The sequence below is a fragment of the Pipistrellus hanaki genome, assembly GCF_964339955.1.
Source record: "Pipistrellus hanaki genome assembly, chromosome: 2".
Classification (NCBI taxonomy): Eukaryota; Metazoa; Chordata; class Mammalia; order Chiroptera; family Vespertilionidae; genus Pipistrellus; species Pipistrellus hanaki.
Window position 1 is genome coordinate 124,095,778 of NC_140504.1, and position 14,363 is coordinate 124,110,140.

Below are 14,363 nucleotides of genomic sequence, written 5' to 3' on the forward strand. Positions count from 1 at the left end.
GGACGGGCTCCAACCCCCTCGCTGACACCGCCCCCCGCGCCGCCGCGCTCCGAGGCCTTCCCCGGGGAAGCCTCGCGTCCCTCCCCCGCCGCTCGGCTCCGCTCGGCCCGGCCCGGCGCGCGCGCGATTCCTCGATTCCACAGGCGGTTCGCGCCGCGGGTGGGGGCGGGGCGCGCGGGGAGGGGGCCGGGCCCGGGGGCGGGCCGGCGTGGGGAGTTCCTCGCTCGTGGACCACGCGCTCCGCCGGGCCGTTCCGGAGCCAGCCCCTAGCTGTGTCTGTCGCACGCGGGACACGTCCTAGCATTTGTTGGCAGGGCCGGTGAGGAGAGGGGGGAGAGGGGGAGGAGGGGGAAGAAGTGGAGGGAGGGGAGTTGAGTGACAGGCTTACGGGGCAGGCTGGGAATTGTAGTTCCTCGATCCCGTGGCCATAGCCATTTTGTAGTCGGGGGACTACAACTTCCAGAAGATCAAGGGGACGATTCTAAGGTGCCCCGGGAATAGGCGGCTTTCCCCGGGGCCGGGCGTCCCGGCGCACTCGCACCCAGAAGCCGGCTGCAGGTAGACATGAGGGCAGTGGCGGGGGGAGGGCTCGCCTCTAGCGGCTGTGGGGTGAGCGGCAAGCTGGGGGAAAGGGGGTGAGGTGGAGCGACCGAGCGTGCCGTGCATGGAGCTAGGGAGCCTCGCTCAATTCCACTCCCAGGCTCGGCATGGGAGAGATGCCTGCGGGGGTTGCCCGGGAAGGGTTCCCCGGGGCCTTTCGGGTGTCTCCGGGCGACGGGGCTGCGGGGCCCTCCCGGCTGGGCCGGCGGCGGCGGGCGCCGGGGCGGGCGGGAGCCGGGCGGCTGGGCGGTGGGAGTTTTCGGCTGGCGCCCGGCGGGGAATTAGCCGAGGAGCCCTAAGTTGTATAAAAGCAGAGTCCATTTAAAGTTGGGCTGGATCGCCTGCCTCTCATTGGCTGGGGGGCTTGGAAAAAAGAGACTCGGCGAGCTCTCGCTGTGGTGCTGCCGCCGCCGCTGGAGTTGACTCTTCTGCTCGCACTGCTGCTGCAGCACAAACGTGACTTCCAACATTTATTTATCTTTCCCTTTTTTCTTCCAAGATGTAACTACAGATCAGACACTAAGGACCTTCACGTTTTCGCTGATGTAGTTTTTGGAGGAAAAACGGGGGGGCAGTGAAGGGCGTCGGTTTCTTTTTCTTTTTTTTTTCTTTTTTTTTTTGTGTGTGTGTTTCGGGGGAAATTTTCCATTATGGGTGTTTTACTAAAGTGAATTTTTTGTTTGTTTTGTTTGTTTGCTTCGTTCGTCTTTGGCTCTTTTTTTTTTTTTTTTTTTTTCCTTCCCAATTTCGGATTTATTTCAAGGCGAATCGGGCTTTGGTGGAAGAGGAAGAAAAGTCGGATTACAAGAACAACCACCAACAACAATAAAAACCACCAGGATATTTTTTTGCAAATTTCTGACGGCTTTAAATTCATGAAGCAATTGTCCCCCTTTGCAATCAGCATTTGGATCTCAGAATGAGCAAGGAAAGACCCAAGAGGAATATCATTCAGAAGAAATACGTAAGTGCTCCTAACAACATATCTTTTGACTTGCAGTTTTAAGCAATGGCTGTGAATGTCAAGTTTATAGATAATTCTGCAGCCGAAGGGTTTTAAACACAGCGTCCGATGAGGCTGTTTCTTTTCTTTTCTGAAAGAGGGCTTTTCAAGCAAAGTCGTGCCTGCCTAGTTTTGATGAAAAAACATATTGGTGTAGAGATACTTCAAGTGAATACATTGACCTCGCATGACACAACCATAATCTAGTTTTAGATGAAAGGCAAGGGATTTTGGCGGAGCTTGGGAGTAGGGTGGGGGCTGTGGTACTGTAACTAAACTGCATTCTCGGGCAGGATTGCCCCCATATTGCACTTTGCATGCAAAGAAGTGTGTATTATTATTAATGTGTTTCGAAATGGTGTACCGTGTGTGTTGGAAGCCCTTTAAGTTGCAGTCGAGTGTCCGATTATGGCGATCTTGTTCCTTGCACTGGCACATCAAATTTAATGTATGTGGTCGTTTTGGCTTATCTGGCTCAGCATAAACCAGTTGGGAATCATGTTACAGTGAATGCATTTGTTGGGATTGACTTTAATAATGGGACTGGTTTTGTTTAAAAATTCAATGACTTCCAGTTTTAGGGGAAAAAGACATACAGTATAGCTAATGTTTTTAAGTAGGCATGTGAATGAATGCCTATGTGACTATAAATAATTCTCCCTGTTAATTGGTTTCTGAAATTGGGTGAATATTCAGAGATTTAAATGTTTTGGAATAGTTAAATTTGTATTATACATAGTACAGCTAGGTTTTGATTGGCATGGGGGCTGTTTGTTTTGTGTGTGGTTGCCTTTTTTTAAGTTTGGGAGGGGGGTGTAAGGAGGGGGGAGGGGGGAACCGAGAGGGATTAAACAAATATGCACTCGAGTGATTGGTGATTAGCTGCGTGCTTTAAATCAAAGAACCCATTTTTAAAAGGCTAAATGGACATACATTAGAAATAACGCAACATTATGAGAAAGTTTTGTTTGACTCGAGTCGACAAATTGGTGTTAATATTTTCCCCTTTTGAGCAGTGTGATGTGTGTAATGGGAGATGACCTTCGGGCACTGGTTTTGTAAATATATTTAAAAGCTGAATGCCTTATTGAGAGTGCCGATCCTAATGTAGACACGTAAACTTCAACTAAGAAAGAAATGCAAGGTTAAATAATCAAGCCCTACTAAAACAACTGTTCCCTTAAAAATGTAAGAATTAAAATACATCCGCATTGCAGAGGGTCGGGTAGAATGCAAAGGACTAGTTTAGATTCAGGCTGTGGAAACTGCATGGAGGCACCCCTGCTTTGGAGCATGGACGTTTTCCCAGGGCTCGTCCGATGTGGGTGCAGCGACAAAGCAAATGGGGTAGAACTTGGACTAGGACCGCCCCTCCGCCCCGTCCCAGACCTCGCTAAGTTGGAGAGCTGTGTGGGGTGGTATTTTTTGTTGCTGGTGGCCAGCGGATCGTGTCGAGTCCGGGCGACCGGCCGCCAGCTCCTGGCTGGCTGCGGCCGCGGGAGGCGAGCACGAGTGGAGGTTCGGGGGGCAGAGCCCGGGGCCGGACGGGCTCCAGACGGTGCGAAGCGGAGGGCGTGTTGGGGTCGCGCCGGGCGGGGTGGGGCGCCGCGCGCGGCCTGTAGGGGGCGGGCTCGGGGCTCGGAGCTCGGGGCTCCGGGTGGCTCGGGGCTGCGGCCCTGGCCGGCGGGCGGGGCGCGGGGCCCGGCGTTGGGGGGGGGGGGGGACGGGGGAGCAGCGGCCGCGGGCGGGGCGGGGGCGCACGGCTGCAGGAGCGCCCCCCCACGGCGCGCGGCGGAGCCTGGCGGCGGCGGCCCCGCGACTCCCCGCGGCCCTGCTCCGGCGCGGTCCTGAGAGCAACAGGTTAAGCCGGTGAGACGTCAGCGGCCCCCTCCCTGCCCCCCTGCCTCCCCCCGCATCGCACCGGCCCCCTGCCTCCCTCCGCCCCCTCCCGCCGCCGATTCCCGGACGCTCCTAGCCGCAGTCTGCTGTCCTGACGTCACAAAGGGACGGGCCGGGTGGAACCTCTTCTTCCTCCGTGACGTCAAAAGTCGGGTGGGAGGTTCCAGCGAGATGGGGCTGCGGGGAACGGGTGCCGCGGGCCGCGGCCGAGCGGGGCTGCCACCCCGGAGGAGGAGGACGAGGAGGCGGGCGTGCTCGGCCTCCGCCTTCCGCCTCAGACGCCGCGCTGCCCTCCAGGTGAGCGCGGGAGCCCGGCGCCCTCAGATTAGTGCCCCGGCCTACCTGGGATGCTGATCCGATGTAGAGGCGGAGAGCAGGGAGGAGATGGCTCCTTTCTGGATAAATGTTTCGTCTTCTCTGTTAGCAGGTCTTCTGATGGTGTGGCATTGCATGCAACTGTGGTAGTGGGATCTGCTCATTAATGCTTTAAATAAGCAAGGGAGCCTAATTCAGGGAAAGCTTTGCTACATTTGTAGGAGGACCGTGTTTGGATTCAGCTACCTTGTCGTATTTGGCGTGTCTTCACTGAATGTGGTGGGTTGCCTTTCTGGGTGATGCTGCACAGCAGCAGCTGTTGTTTTTTCTGGAAGCCTTACGATACCGTTGGGAGAGGCCTCTGCTGTGCCAGCTCTGCCTATTGAGTATTTTTTTAGGGGGCCAAATGAGGGAAGACTTGTCATTCATACTGTGTGCTTGGAAGGCAACTGGATTCTTAAGTCTTAAGATGTTCTGGGTTCTTCTGAACCAGAAGAGAAGAGGGCCCCCCCCCCCCCCGCCCCCAGTCTTGAGTATTTTCTTTTCTGTAAAATAGAGAAATTAATACCTGCCTTTTGCACTTTACTTTCTCTGAGATGTGAGATGATGCGCATGCAAGATAAAAAACAATATGCTCTTTCTTTGTAATGTGGCATTATTACTCGAGCTGGTAGAAGGCAACACATTTCCTGCAGTTGGTCTCAAAAGCCTTAGATGCCTGCTGTGTTGCCATTTAGTTTATTGCCTTAGCAGAGCAGAGTTTGGGGATGGGATTGTAGGTGGCAGACTTTGGGAGAAATGATTGTTATATTTCATATTAAATGACATCTTTCAGAAACTCATAAATTGCAGTGTAACCCTCTCTTAATTGTGCTGGGCACAACTTCCACTGCAATACCTTAGATAACCAAAAACATTTGCCTATCAAAGCCCAGTCCTCTTGGACAATAAAAACAGTTGCAAGTTTTGCTCTATAGGTATTTTCTGCTCATCATTTCAGTAGTTGGCTATTCCTAGGAAGAATATATATATATGCAAATAGACCGAACAGCAGAACAATCAATCAACCAACCAACCAACCAACCGAGTTGCTATGACATGTGCTGACCACCAGGGGGCATACGTGGAACATGGCAGGCATTGGAAGCCAGTGGTGGAACATGGAGCATGACAGGTGTTGGCCATGGCAGATTGGTGGAGCAAGAAGCAGGTATGGCCAAAACCGGTTTGGCTCAGTGGATAGAGTATTGGCCTGAGGACTGAAGGGTCCCAGGTTCCATTCCCGTCAAGGGCATGTATCTTGGTTGCGGGCACATCTCCAGTGGGGGGTGTGCAAGAGGCAGCTGACCGATGATTCTCTCTCATCGATGTTTCTAACTCTCTATCCCTCTCTCTTCCTCTCCGTAAAAAATCAATGAAATATGTTAAAAAAAAGAAAAAAAGAAGCTGGTATGCCAGACCAAGGTGGGGCGCCAGTCGCTGTCATTGGGGCGAGCCTCTGGTGGCTACTGAAAATTCTTTGCTCCCATGCCCTGTGGTCCCGGCCTGCTTGCACCTGCTGCTGACACCCCCCCCCCCCAAAAAAAAAAAAAAAAAAAAAAAAAGCTGGCCGCAATAGCTCGGTGCTGTCAGGTGTGAGTGGCAGCTGCTGGCCCCAATTGCCCTTAAGAGCTCCTCCCTCCTGCTCCTGTGGGGGTGATCAGAGCAGCACCTGCTGATGGCGCCATTTCTCCACCTCCCCCTGCTCCTGAGGGGGGATTGGAGCAGCAGCCACAGCTCACACTGGCTGATGGTGCCGGCCCCAATCACGACGCCCACCAGCGGGTGTGAGCAGGGGAGTGAGCTGGGCTGACACCATCAGTATTGGCAGGAGCTGGGCTGATGGCAGACAGGGAACCTACAGGGAACCCAGCCCGTGGTTGTAGGGGGCTGGGTGGGAGCATGGAGGATGGGAGTTTGATATCTAGGACCACTCAAGCAGAATTTGTACCACTATGCCACTGGTCGACAAACCGTGGCTTGTGAGCCATATGTGGCTCTTTAGCCCCTTGAGTGTGGCTCCGCATTAGAACTACTTCTTCAAAATAGGCCGAAAACCGACTTCTGCGCATGGGCCACGAAGTTTCAATCACACCGTATGTGCGCACCCATATGTGGTATTTTGTGGAAGAGCCACACTCAAGGGGCCTAAGAGCTACATGTGGCTCGTGAGCCACGGTTTGCCAACCACTGCACGAGGCCATAAGTTAACTGTCTAATTTTCTGATTTAAAAGTGCAGTATGACTTAAAATCTGGGAAAAATTTGTTATAAGACTCAATAGCAGGATTTACTATAATAACAATTACATAAAATTATAAAGAAAAAAGAAATACCCAAAGTATAATGGTAGGATTTATAAGCCTTTCCTCCCCCCACCTTGTTTTACATTCAACCAGTTTTTTTGTTTTTTTTTGCAGTTCTGGGGGCCAAAAACTTGTACATATTATTTAATTGCTGTGTTTTTCCTTTCATGGGCTGTTCATGTAATTTTTCTCTTTGTCAGATAAGTCTAGGGCAAAGGAACTTAGCAGCTATGATTAAGGAATGAATACTGTAAAGATAGAGTCCAAAGTGTGTTTCTGCAATTTGAAAGAAAAATAAGTTATGTCCAAATATAACCCAATTTCAGTTATTATCTGGGCTATTATTTTACTGTAGAGAAGTATCTCTGACTTGTGTATCCCCCATAGTCATTGGCTCAAATAGCCAACTAGAAATATTTGGTAATGGCTGTTTCTTCTCTCATAGTTGGTTAAACCAGTTCCTGTTGCTGGGCTGAGGGCTACTGACTCACTTCCAAGTGCCTTAGAGATAACTCCCGTGTAATCTTGTATATTCCCTGCTCCAAAGGTTATTTTATTTTTTAAAATACATTTTTATTGATTTTAGAAAAAGAAAGGGAGAGAAATATCGATGAAAGAGATACATAGATCGGCTGTCTCCTGCACACCCTCCAGTAGGGATCAAGCCTGAAATTTGGGCATTGTGCTCTGAGCAGGAATTGAACTGGTAACCTCTTGGTGCATGGGATGATGCTTCACCAACTGAGCCACACCGGCCAGGGCCTGAAGGTTATCTTACATTTCCCTTCTTCAGAAAGAGAATCTTTTGAAGTATCTTACAGAGTCTGTTACATTTAAAATAGAACTGTTTTCTTCCTTTCAAAGATGATATGGCAAAGTCATATTAAGCTTATAGTACATTAAAACACTTGGTAAAGGCTAAGCTGGAATATTTAAAAAAGTACTAAAATATATTTTTATTGATTTCAGAAAGAGGAAAGGAGAGGGAGAAATGTAAAAACATCAGTGATGAGAGAATCATCCATCAGCTGTCTCCTGCACGCCCCCTACTGGGAATCAAGTCTGCAAACTGTGTCCTGACTGAGAATGGAACTGTTACCGTCTGGTTCATAGGTTGATTCTCAACCACTTAGCCACACTGGCCTGGTTGGAGTATTTTTAATCAAATGGTTTGTCGGTGGTCTCAAGACCCAGACTTGACATTTTTAAGTGCACGGTTAAAAAGTTTTGTAGTCTAAGAAATTTAGACATTGGAAATGTAATTGTACTGTTACTGGTTCACATGTAAGTGTCCCCCAGGATTACAGTAGCAGCTCTGCTAACCACTACCTCGCCAACCAACTTGCCCTGTTGGCTGCAGAACATCCTGGCTGTGAAACTCCTGGCTGATGGGCAGCCCTGGGGTGTGTGTGCCTGTGTCCCCTTTGGCTCCCACCCATAGAAAGCTTGCCAAGTGTCAGTTTGTTTCCAAATCTGGTTATTCCAGTTAGTCTTATTATTGCAATTACAGTTAAATATTATGTAATCCTTTGAATGAGTGTGAAAAGACAGTTGGTTTCTATGAAAATTTAAGATGAATGATTTGGGAACACTTGATGTTAGTGACTTGTTAACAAAATAGGCTGTTATATTAGACTAGAGGCCCGGTGTATTAAATTTATGCCCTGGGGGGAAGGGGGTCCCCAGCCCGGCCTGCGCCCTCTCGCAGTCTGGGAGCCCTTGGGGGGGTGGGGGTGGGAGGGACGTCCTACTGACAGTGTAGGCCTGCTCCCCAAGCTGCCTGCTACTACCCGCCACCACCGCTGTGCTTGCCAGCTATGCAGCTATGCAGTGCTCCCCTGTGGGAGTGTACTGACCACCAGGAGGCAGCTCCTGCATTGAGCGTCTGCCCCCTGGTGGTCAGTGCACAGTTGTTCCACTGTTTGGTCGATTTGCATATTAGCCTTTTATTATATAGGATGGGGGCCCAACATTGAAAAGACTTGGGGGAAAAATCTCTTAAGAATTCTGCATGCACATTGCCATTGATTCCCATTTAAGAACCAAACTTCATTTATCCCCACATTCCCTTCCCAACAAAATAAAAAGTACATTCATGTGTTTAAGTTAAAATGTTTATGTACATAAAATACACTATTTTTTTTTTTTTTAAGGTTTTCTCCCAGACAGACTTTATATTAGCTAACCAACTCTGGTCCCTATCACCTTTGATAAGAGTGCTTCCATTGTATTTAGTCTTAATCCCGAAACATTAAACTAGACACCCTATCTAGTTCATGCTTTGTAATATAGCTCAGAGTGGTCCTCTTGAGTTAATTTGTGTTATTTTTACAATAAAAAAAATTGTGCTATTCAATGTCTGGTAGGGGGGCTGAAAGATTAATGATTTTACACCTAATTTATATGGAATTCAAAAGCTTGCATCTTGTAATCTAGCAACTTTCTTTTCTTAGGAGATATTGTTGAAAGTCTGTTCTATTTTAAATCCTTAAGCCTACCTGTTAATGAAATGAGAAAAAAAAATCTGTTTATTTACTTTATTTAAAAAATATTAAAATATATTTTTATAGATTTCAGAGAGGAAGGGAGTGGGAGCGAGAAATAGAAAATCAGTGATTAGAATATCATTAATTGGCTGCCTCCTGCATACCCCCCACTGTGGAATCAAATTGTGAATACCTGTGACCTCTCAGTTCATAGGTCAATGCTCAACCACTGGGTCACCCTGGCTCAGTGGTTGGAACCAATTATTTTTTTCTTTCCATCTTTCGGGTGGTTCTTCTCTTTTTTTCTCTGACACCCCTGCAAGCCTCAGTTGCTTTCCAGGCTGTCTGTGCGTCTTTGGTTCCTTTTCCCCAGAAACCTTTTCTTTCAATCTTTTTCTTTCTATTTATTTATATTTTTTATTGATTTCAGAGAGAGAAAGCGAGAGGAGAGGGAGAGAGGGATAGAAACATCAATGATAACAGAGAATCTCTGTCCGGTTGCATAAACCTTTCCCATACTTGCTTCATCATTGCACTCTTCTTTCATCCCAGGAGGTGGGAACTCTGATAACTTTGGTTTTGATGTAGTATTGCTACTTGTCTACTTTTTTATAGGAAGTTTGAGATTTTTCTTATCCTTTTAGTTCTTTATCTTTTTTGGGGACTTCAGACAGCGTCACACTTTTTAAAATGGGGTTTCCTTCATTTCTCATTCAGAGTAAAATCATTAAAAGTAGAGCTGAAACTTGTAGGAATGGCACTGGCTGGACACCCTGCTTCTCCTAATCCAGTAATCCTGCCTACTTCTAGGAGTTCCTGTTCCTGTCACCCCTTGCCGTTGGCTTTTATCTTTCTTGTTCTCTTAGGATGTCTGGGATGGGAATGGGCCTATGGTTTGTATATGGAGATCCTGCCCCACTGGGGCAATCTAGGCCACCTGAGTGAGCAACTGGACTACCACCCTGGACCTGGATGTCTGGGTTTCTTTTACCACCGTGTGTCTTGTCACAGGTTGTATTGTTCTGGTGGGGAGGCTGCCCTCTCTCCTAGGGCTCTGCTTGCCATTTGAAGAAATGCCAGAAGGGTTTGGATTGTAGAAAATGCTCTAGATGGCCACATAACACCCACCCCTCCTGAAAGAATCCTAAATGAAGACCCCGTCAATTCTGAAAATCTATCCACATTTATTGTATCCACAATGAGTTCACATGAGAAAAAGGCTAAGACCATTTTACAGAAGAGAGAACTGAAGCAAATAGATATTGACCATATAGTTAATGGCTGTAGCCCCTCAGAAGGTGAGAAAGGGCCATAATATGGACTCTGGCGAGCCCCTGCAGAGATTTTTTGCTTGAGAAAGTTGGGGAAGTTAAGGCAGTTTCTTGGCTTCCAGGAACAGGAGTGTATCCATCTTGAGAGCATGTTGGTGTTTGTTGTATTTTCTAAACACCAGTTGGTGGAGCTACCCTCTCATTCCCAGCTGGCTGTCTCTGAGTCCTCATTGGAAAAAGAACTGAGATCCCAGTACCCCTTGGGATACTTGTGTGCTCAGTATTTTTATGTGTCCACCACCCCACCCTCTCCCTTGTACCTGAGAGCCCGTGTAGGCTGCACTAACTCTCCAGGCCTCTGAGAACCCTTTTGACTTCGTAGGGCTGTAACAAATAGGCTTCAGTACTTTTTCTGGCACTTGCATTGTTGCCTGTGACTTTGCTGCTCAGGGGACCATGGGCACTGTGGGAAATCATTTACCCTCAAATCCTCACCAGGGTCTGGGCCTTCCGGTAAACAAAGGCTGTCCAGATATGTTAATGAAGCAGCGTGAGTAATGGGAACATTATACATAATTACTCACATATTCATAGGATGTGTGAGGGTGTTGGAAAGGGGAACCCTACTGGCAGAAATTCTTGAGAGCTGTTCTTGAGAGCTGGTGCAGCCTAAAAAGCCTAAATTGGATTTTAAGTTCTAATTTTGTAAGTCGGTCAGGCTCCACCACCCATGAAGAGGAAGACCAGTGAGCTTTGACATATTATCAACAGCAGTGTTTAGTTACCACGAATCCTAGAAGGTTAATAAACTAAATACAGTAGTCACATTTTTGCCCTTCCCTGCACATATTTCCTCCACTGCAACCAGTAATTCTTTTCCACCAATAGTTTTTTGGGATCAGGGGAGGAGTGAGAGGAGTGGGTTTTGTGTGTCTGTTTCCCATCAGGAGACTCTGGTTTACTGGGACAGAAGCCCAGGTTTGTAATGGTGGAATCATCCAGAATGTGGGAGATCTTTTTGGCACCCTGTGTTATTGCTCTCTTTTTACATCTGGGTGGTTCTTTCTCCATTATTTCCTGACCACATTTTGGTTAGGGTTGCATCTACAATGGTTGAGTGTGTTATCTCTTGGTTCTCATTTCTGCCAGCTGTTAAAGTGTTTGGTGCATGTGGGGGCAGAAACAGGTGCCAGGAGGAAATGAGAAGGAATTAGGACTGAGCATGTGTTTTTTGCATTTATTCTTTCCATAGGTTTATAGAAAGGGGACTGAATGAATGTTTATTCTGTTAAGCAGCATTTGGATATAGACATTATTGAAACTTGGAGAGTTTTGTGTTCTATATATTATAGATGCCTTATTACTAGTGCATGGGCTTCAGAAATGTAATGCCTCATGTGAACAGGCTTGTTTTGAATACAGGGTGGGGCAAAAGTAGGCTTACAATTGTTCCTATGGAAAATAATACAATAGTTAATAAGTAATAATACAATAATAAACTCTGTGTTACATACTTACAACTGTAAACCTACTTTTGTCCCACCCTTTGCATATATCACCTATGGGGTAATGGACAAGATTGGGAATATGAGCTGAGTTCATGGTTTGGCCTTACATTGAGTATACTGGCTCTGTGACCCATGGCAAGGCATTTTGCTGAGCTGCTTCCTCGTTGGAACACTTGTCCATGTACCTCACAGGCTTGTTGCTGGGAGACCTAGCGAGATTTTTGATATGAAAGCACTCCATAAACTGCATACTCCTACACAGATTCTTAATGTATTTTTACACAGTTGGAAGTCACCAATCTGGAGACATTGGGCCTGCTGGCAGCTTTCTACCTGACTCAGAAATAAATGAATCAATTGAATTCTGTACTTTGCCTCTATTGTGTGTGTGTTTACATTTTTAAAAATTGATTTTTAGAGAGAGGGGAAGGAAGAGGGAGAGAGAGAAAGAAACATTGATTGGTTGTTTTCCATACTAGCCCCAATGGGATGGAACCCACGACCTGGGTATGTGCTTGACTGAGAATGAACCAGTGAACCAGTGACCCTTCAGTGCATGGGACAGTGCACATCCAACGGAGCCACCCTGGCCAGGGCTATACTTTGCCTTTTAATTATCCAAATGAATGGCAAAATATTCTGAAATGCATTTTGGGATATAGAACAAGGTTTTAAAGATTAGAAGGTGATGCAATTGCTTTCCATCCTTAAACTTTTTTTTTTTTTTTTAATTTTTCTTTATTGATTTCGGGGGGGGGGGGGAAGGGAGAGAGAGAAACATTGATTTATTGTTCCACTTCTTTATGTACTCATTGGTTGATTCTTGTATGTGCCCTGATGGGGATTGAACCCACAGGTTGGCATATCGGGACAACCTCTAACCAACTGAGCTACCTAGCTAGCTCCCCCTCTGATCGTTGTTGAATCTCTTCTGTATTATTCATCACTTAACTTGCATACTTGTCAGGGTGGGGGGTGCATTAGAAAGTGAGAATTAAGTTTAGAGTGGTACTGAGTCTGCACAGAGATGTTTAAACTGGATCCTAGAGCAATAGTCCTTGATATTGAAAATCTGATCATGATTCCTTCAGTGGCTCTCAGGGTCAAGTCTAAATCAACTTTTATTGTCAACACAGCATAAAAAGCCCTTCTAGATCTATCTTGGGCCTATTCTGTCACCCATTTTCAGTTCAGCTGAGCCTAGGCTATTAGTCTTTTCATGTCCTGGTTCCTCAACTTGCTCACGGAACAGATTACCTGAAGAGTCTTTCCCCAGTTAAGCAGAGCCAAGCCCCCTTTCTTTGTTGACCTGATTCCTCACATCTACCTCTAGGTGCTAGAATTATTGTTTACATGTCATTTACCTTATTAACCCTTCAAGAATAGGGGCTCAATTTTATAAGTTGTCACAGTTGAGGAATATTTGTTGAATTATGGAGTGTTTAAAAAACTAGTGTTGCAAGAGGATTACTATGGATCTAGAAGAAAAAGATGAGCTTAATGAGGTTTTTTTTTTTTTAATTGATTTGGGAGGTTAGGAAGGGAGGGAAAGAGAGAGAAAAACGTGTCTGGACTTGAATGGAGCCCACCACTCAAGGGTTCAGGATGACCTTCAACCTACTGAGCCACACAGCCCAGGGCTTAACTAATCAGTTTTATAGCTGAGAAAACCTGAGGTGTTTAGTACCAACTGTTGGGTGACCTGCCTAGGGTTGCATGTTTTATCAGTGACATACCAGGACATGAAATCCAGCCCCGGATACATTAGGGGGGGCTGTGAACATCTCTTTTGGAGATGTTTCTGCCAGGCGTATTCTCCATAACTGCAGTAATTTGTTCATTTTCACAGAAAAGTAAAAAGCTACATATAATCCTTATACCTATTAGGCCAATTCATTTCTTTCCCCCTTTGCAAAATAGTTTTTAAATTTATTTATTTTAATATATTTTATTGATTTTTTACAGAGAGGAAGGGAGAGAGATAGAGAGCTAGAAACGTCAATGAGAGAGAAACATCGACCAGCTGCCTCTTGCACACCCCCTACCGGGGATGTGCCCACAACCAACGTACATGCCCCTGACCGGAATTGAACCTGGGACCTTTCAGTCTGCAGACCGACGCTCTACCACTGAGCCAAACCGGTTACCACTGAGCCAAACCGGTTTCTGCAAAAAGTTTTTAAATTTATTTACTAGAGGCCCAGTGCACGGATTTGTGCACCGGTGGGGTTCCTCGGCTTGGCCTGCACCCTCTGACAATCTGGGAACCCTCCGGGTTATATCATATTGCTGGTTTTGGCCCAATTCCCACAGGCCAGGCCGGTGACCCTAGCACCGGGCCTCTAGTATACATATAAGATCTTTAGCTAATCTCTTTCTGCCACTCCTCTTCCCTCTGAGATTTATCAGCCTGTTCCATGTTTCCATGCCTGTGTGTTGAGCATCTGCCTCCTGGGTGGTCAGTGGGCATCATAGCTACTGGTCAAACGGTTGAACAGTCACTTAGGCTTTTATATATAGAGATAGATAAGGAATCATTCAAATCAGGCAGCTTACACAAAGATAGAAAACCATGGTAATTGCACACCAACAATCTTGTACTTGTAGAAAAATAGTTTATTTACATGGGTTTCTACTCAAGTGCTGTTCTGTTGTGTGTTTTTTGCATTTATATCTTTATATATATATATATATATATATATATATATATATATACACATATATATATTTATTGATTTTTTTTTTTTTTACAGAGAGGAAGGGAGAGGGATAGAGAGCTAGAAATGTTGATGAGAGAGAAACATTGACCAGCTGCTTCCTGCACACCTCCTACTGGGGATGTGCCCGCAACCAATGTACATGCCCTTGACCGAATCGAACCTGGGACCTTTCAGTCCACAGACCGACGCTCTATCCACTGAGCCAAACCGGTTTCGG

General features: G+C 46.6%; 1 protein-coding gene across 3 annotated transcripts in view; it reads left to right on the forward strand.

The window, feature by feature from the left end:
* Positions 1-411: 411 nt before the first annotated feature.
* JARID2 (jumonji and AT-rich interaction domain containing 2) overlaps positions 412-14,363 on the forward strand; it is a 282,451-nt gene continuing 268,499 nt past the window's right edge. Inside the window, exons 1-2 of one of the 3 annotated variants that reach the window (XM_084872717.1) lie at positions 412-558; positions 1,364-1,564. In XM_084872717.1, the coding sequence (XP_084728843.1) occupies positions 1,520-1,564 (45 nt within the window). In that variant the 5' untranslated portion in view covers positions 412-558; positions 1,364-1,519. Of the gene's footprint in view, positions 559-941; positions 1,565-3,435; positions 3,800-14,363 lie in introns of those variants that run through there. The other 2 variants (XM_084872716.1, XM_084872715.1) reach the window with 2 other exon arrangements.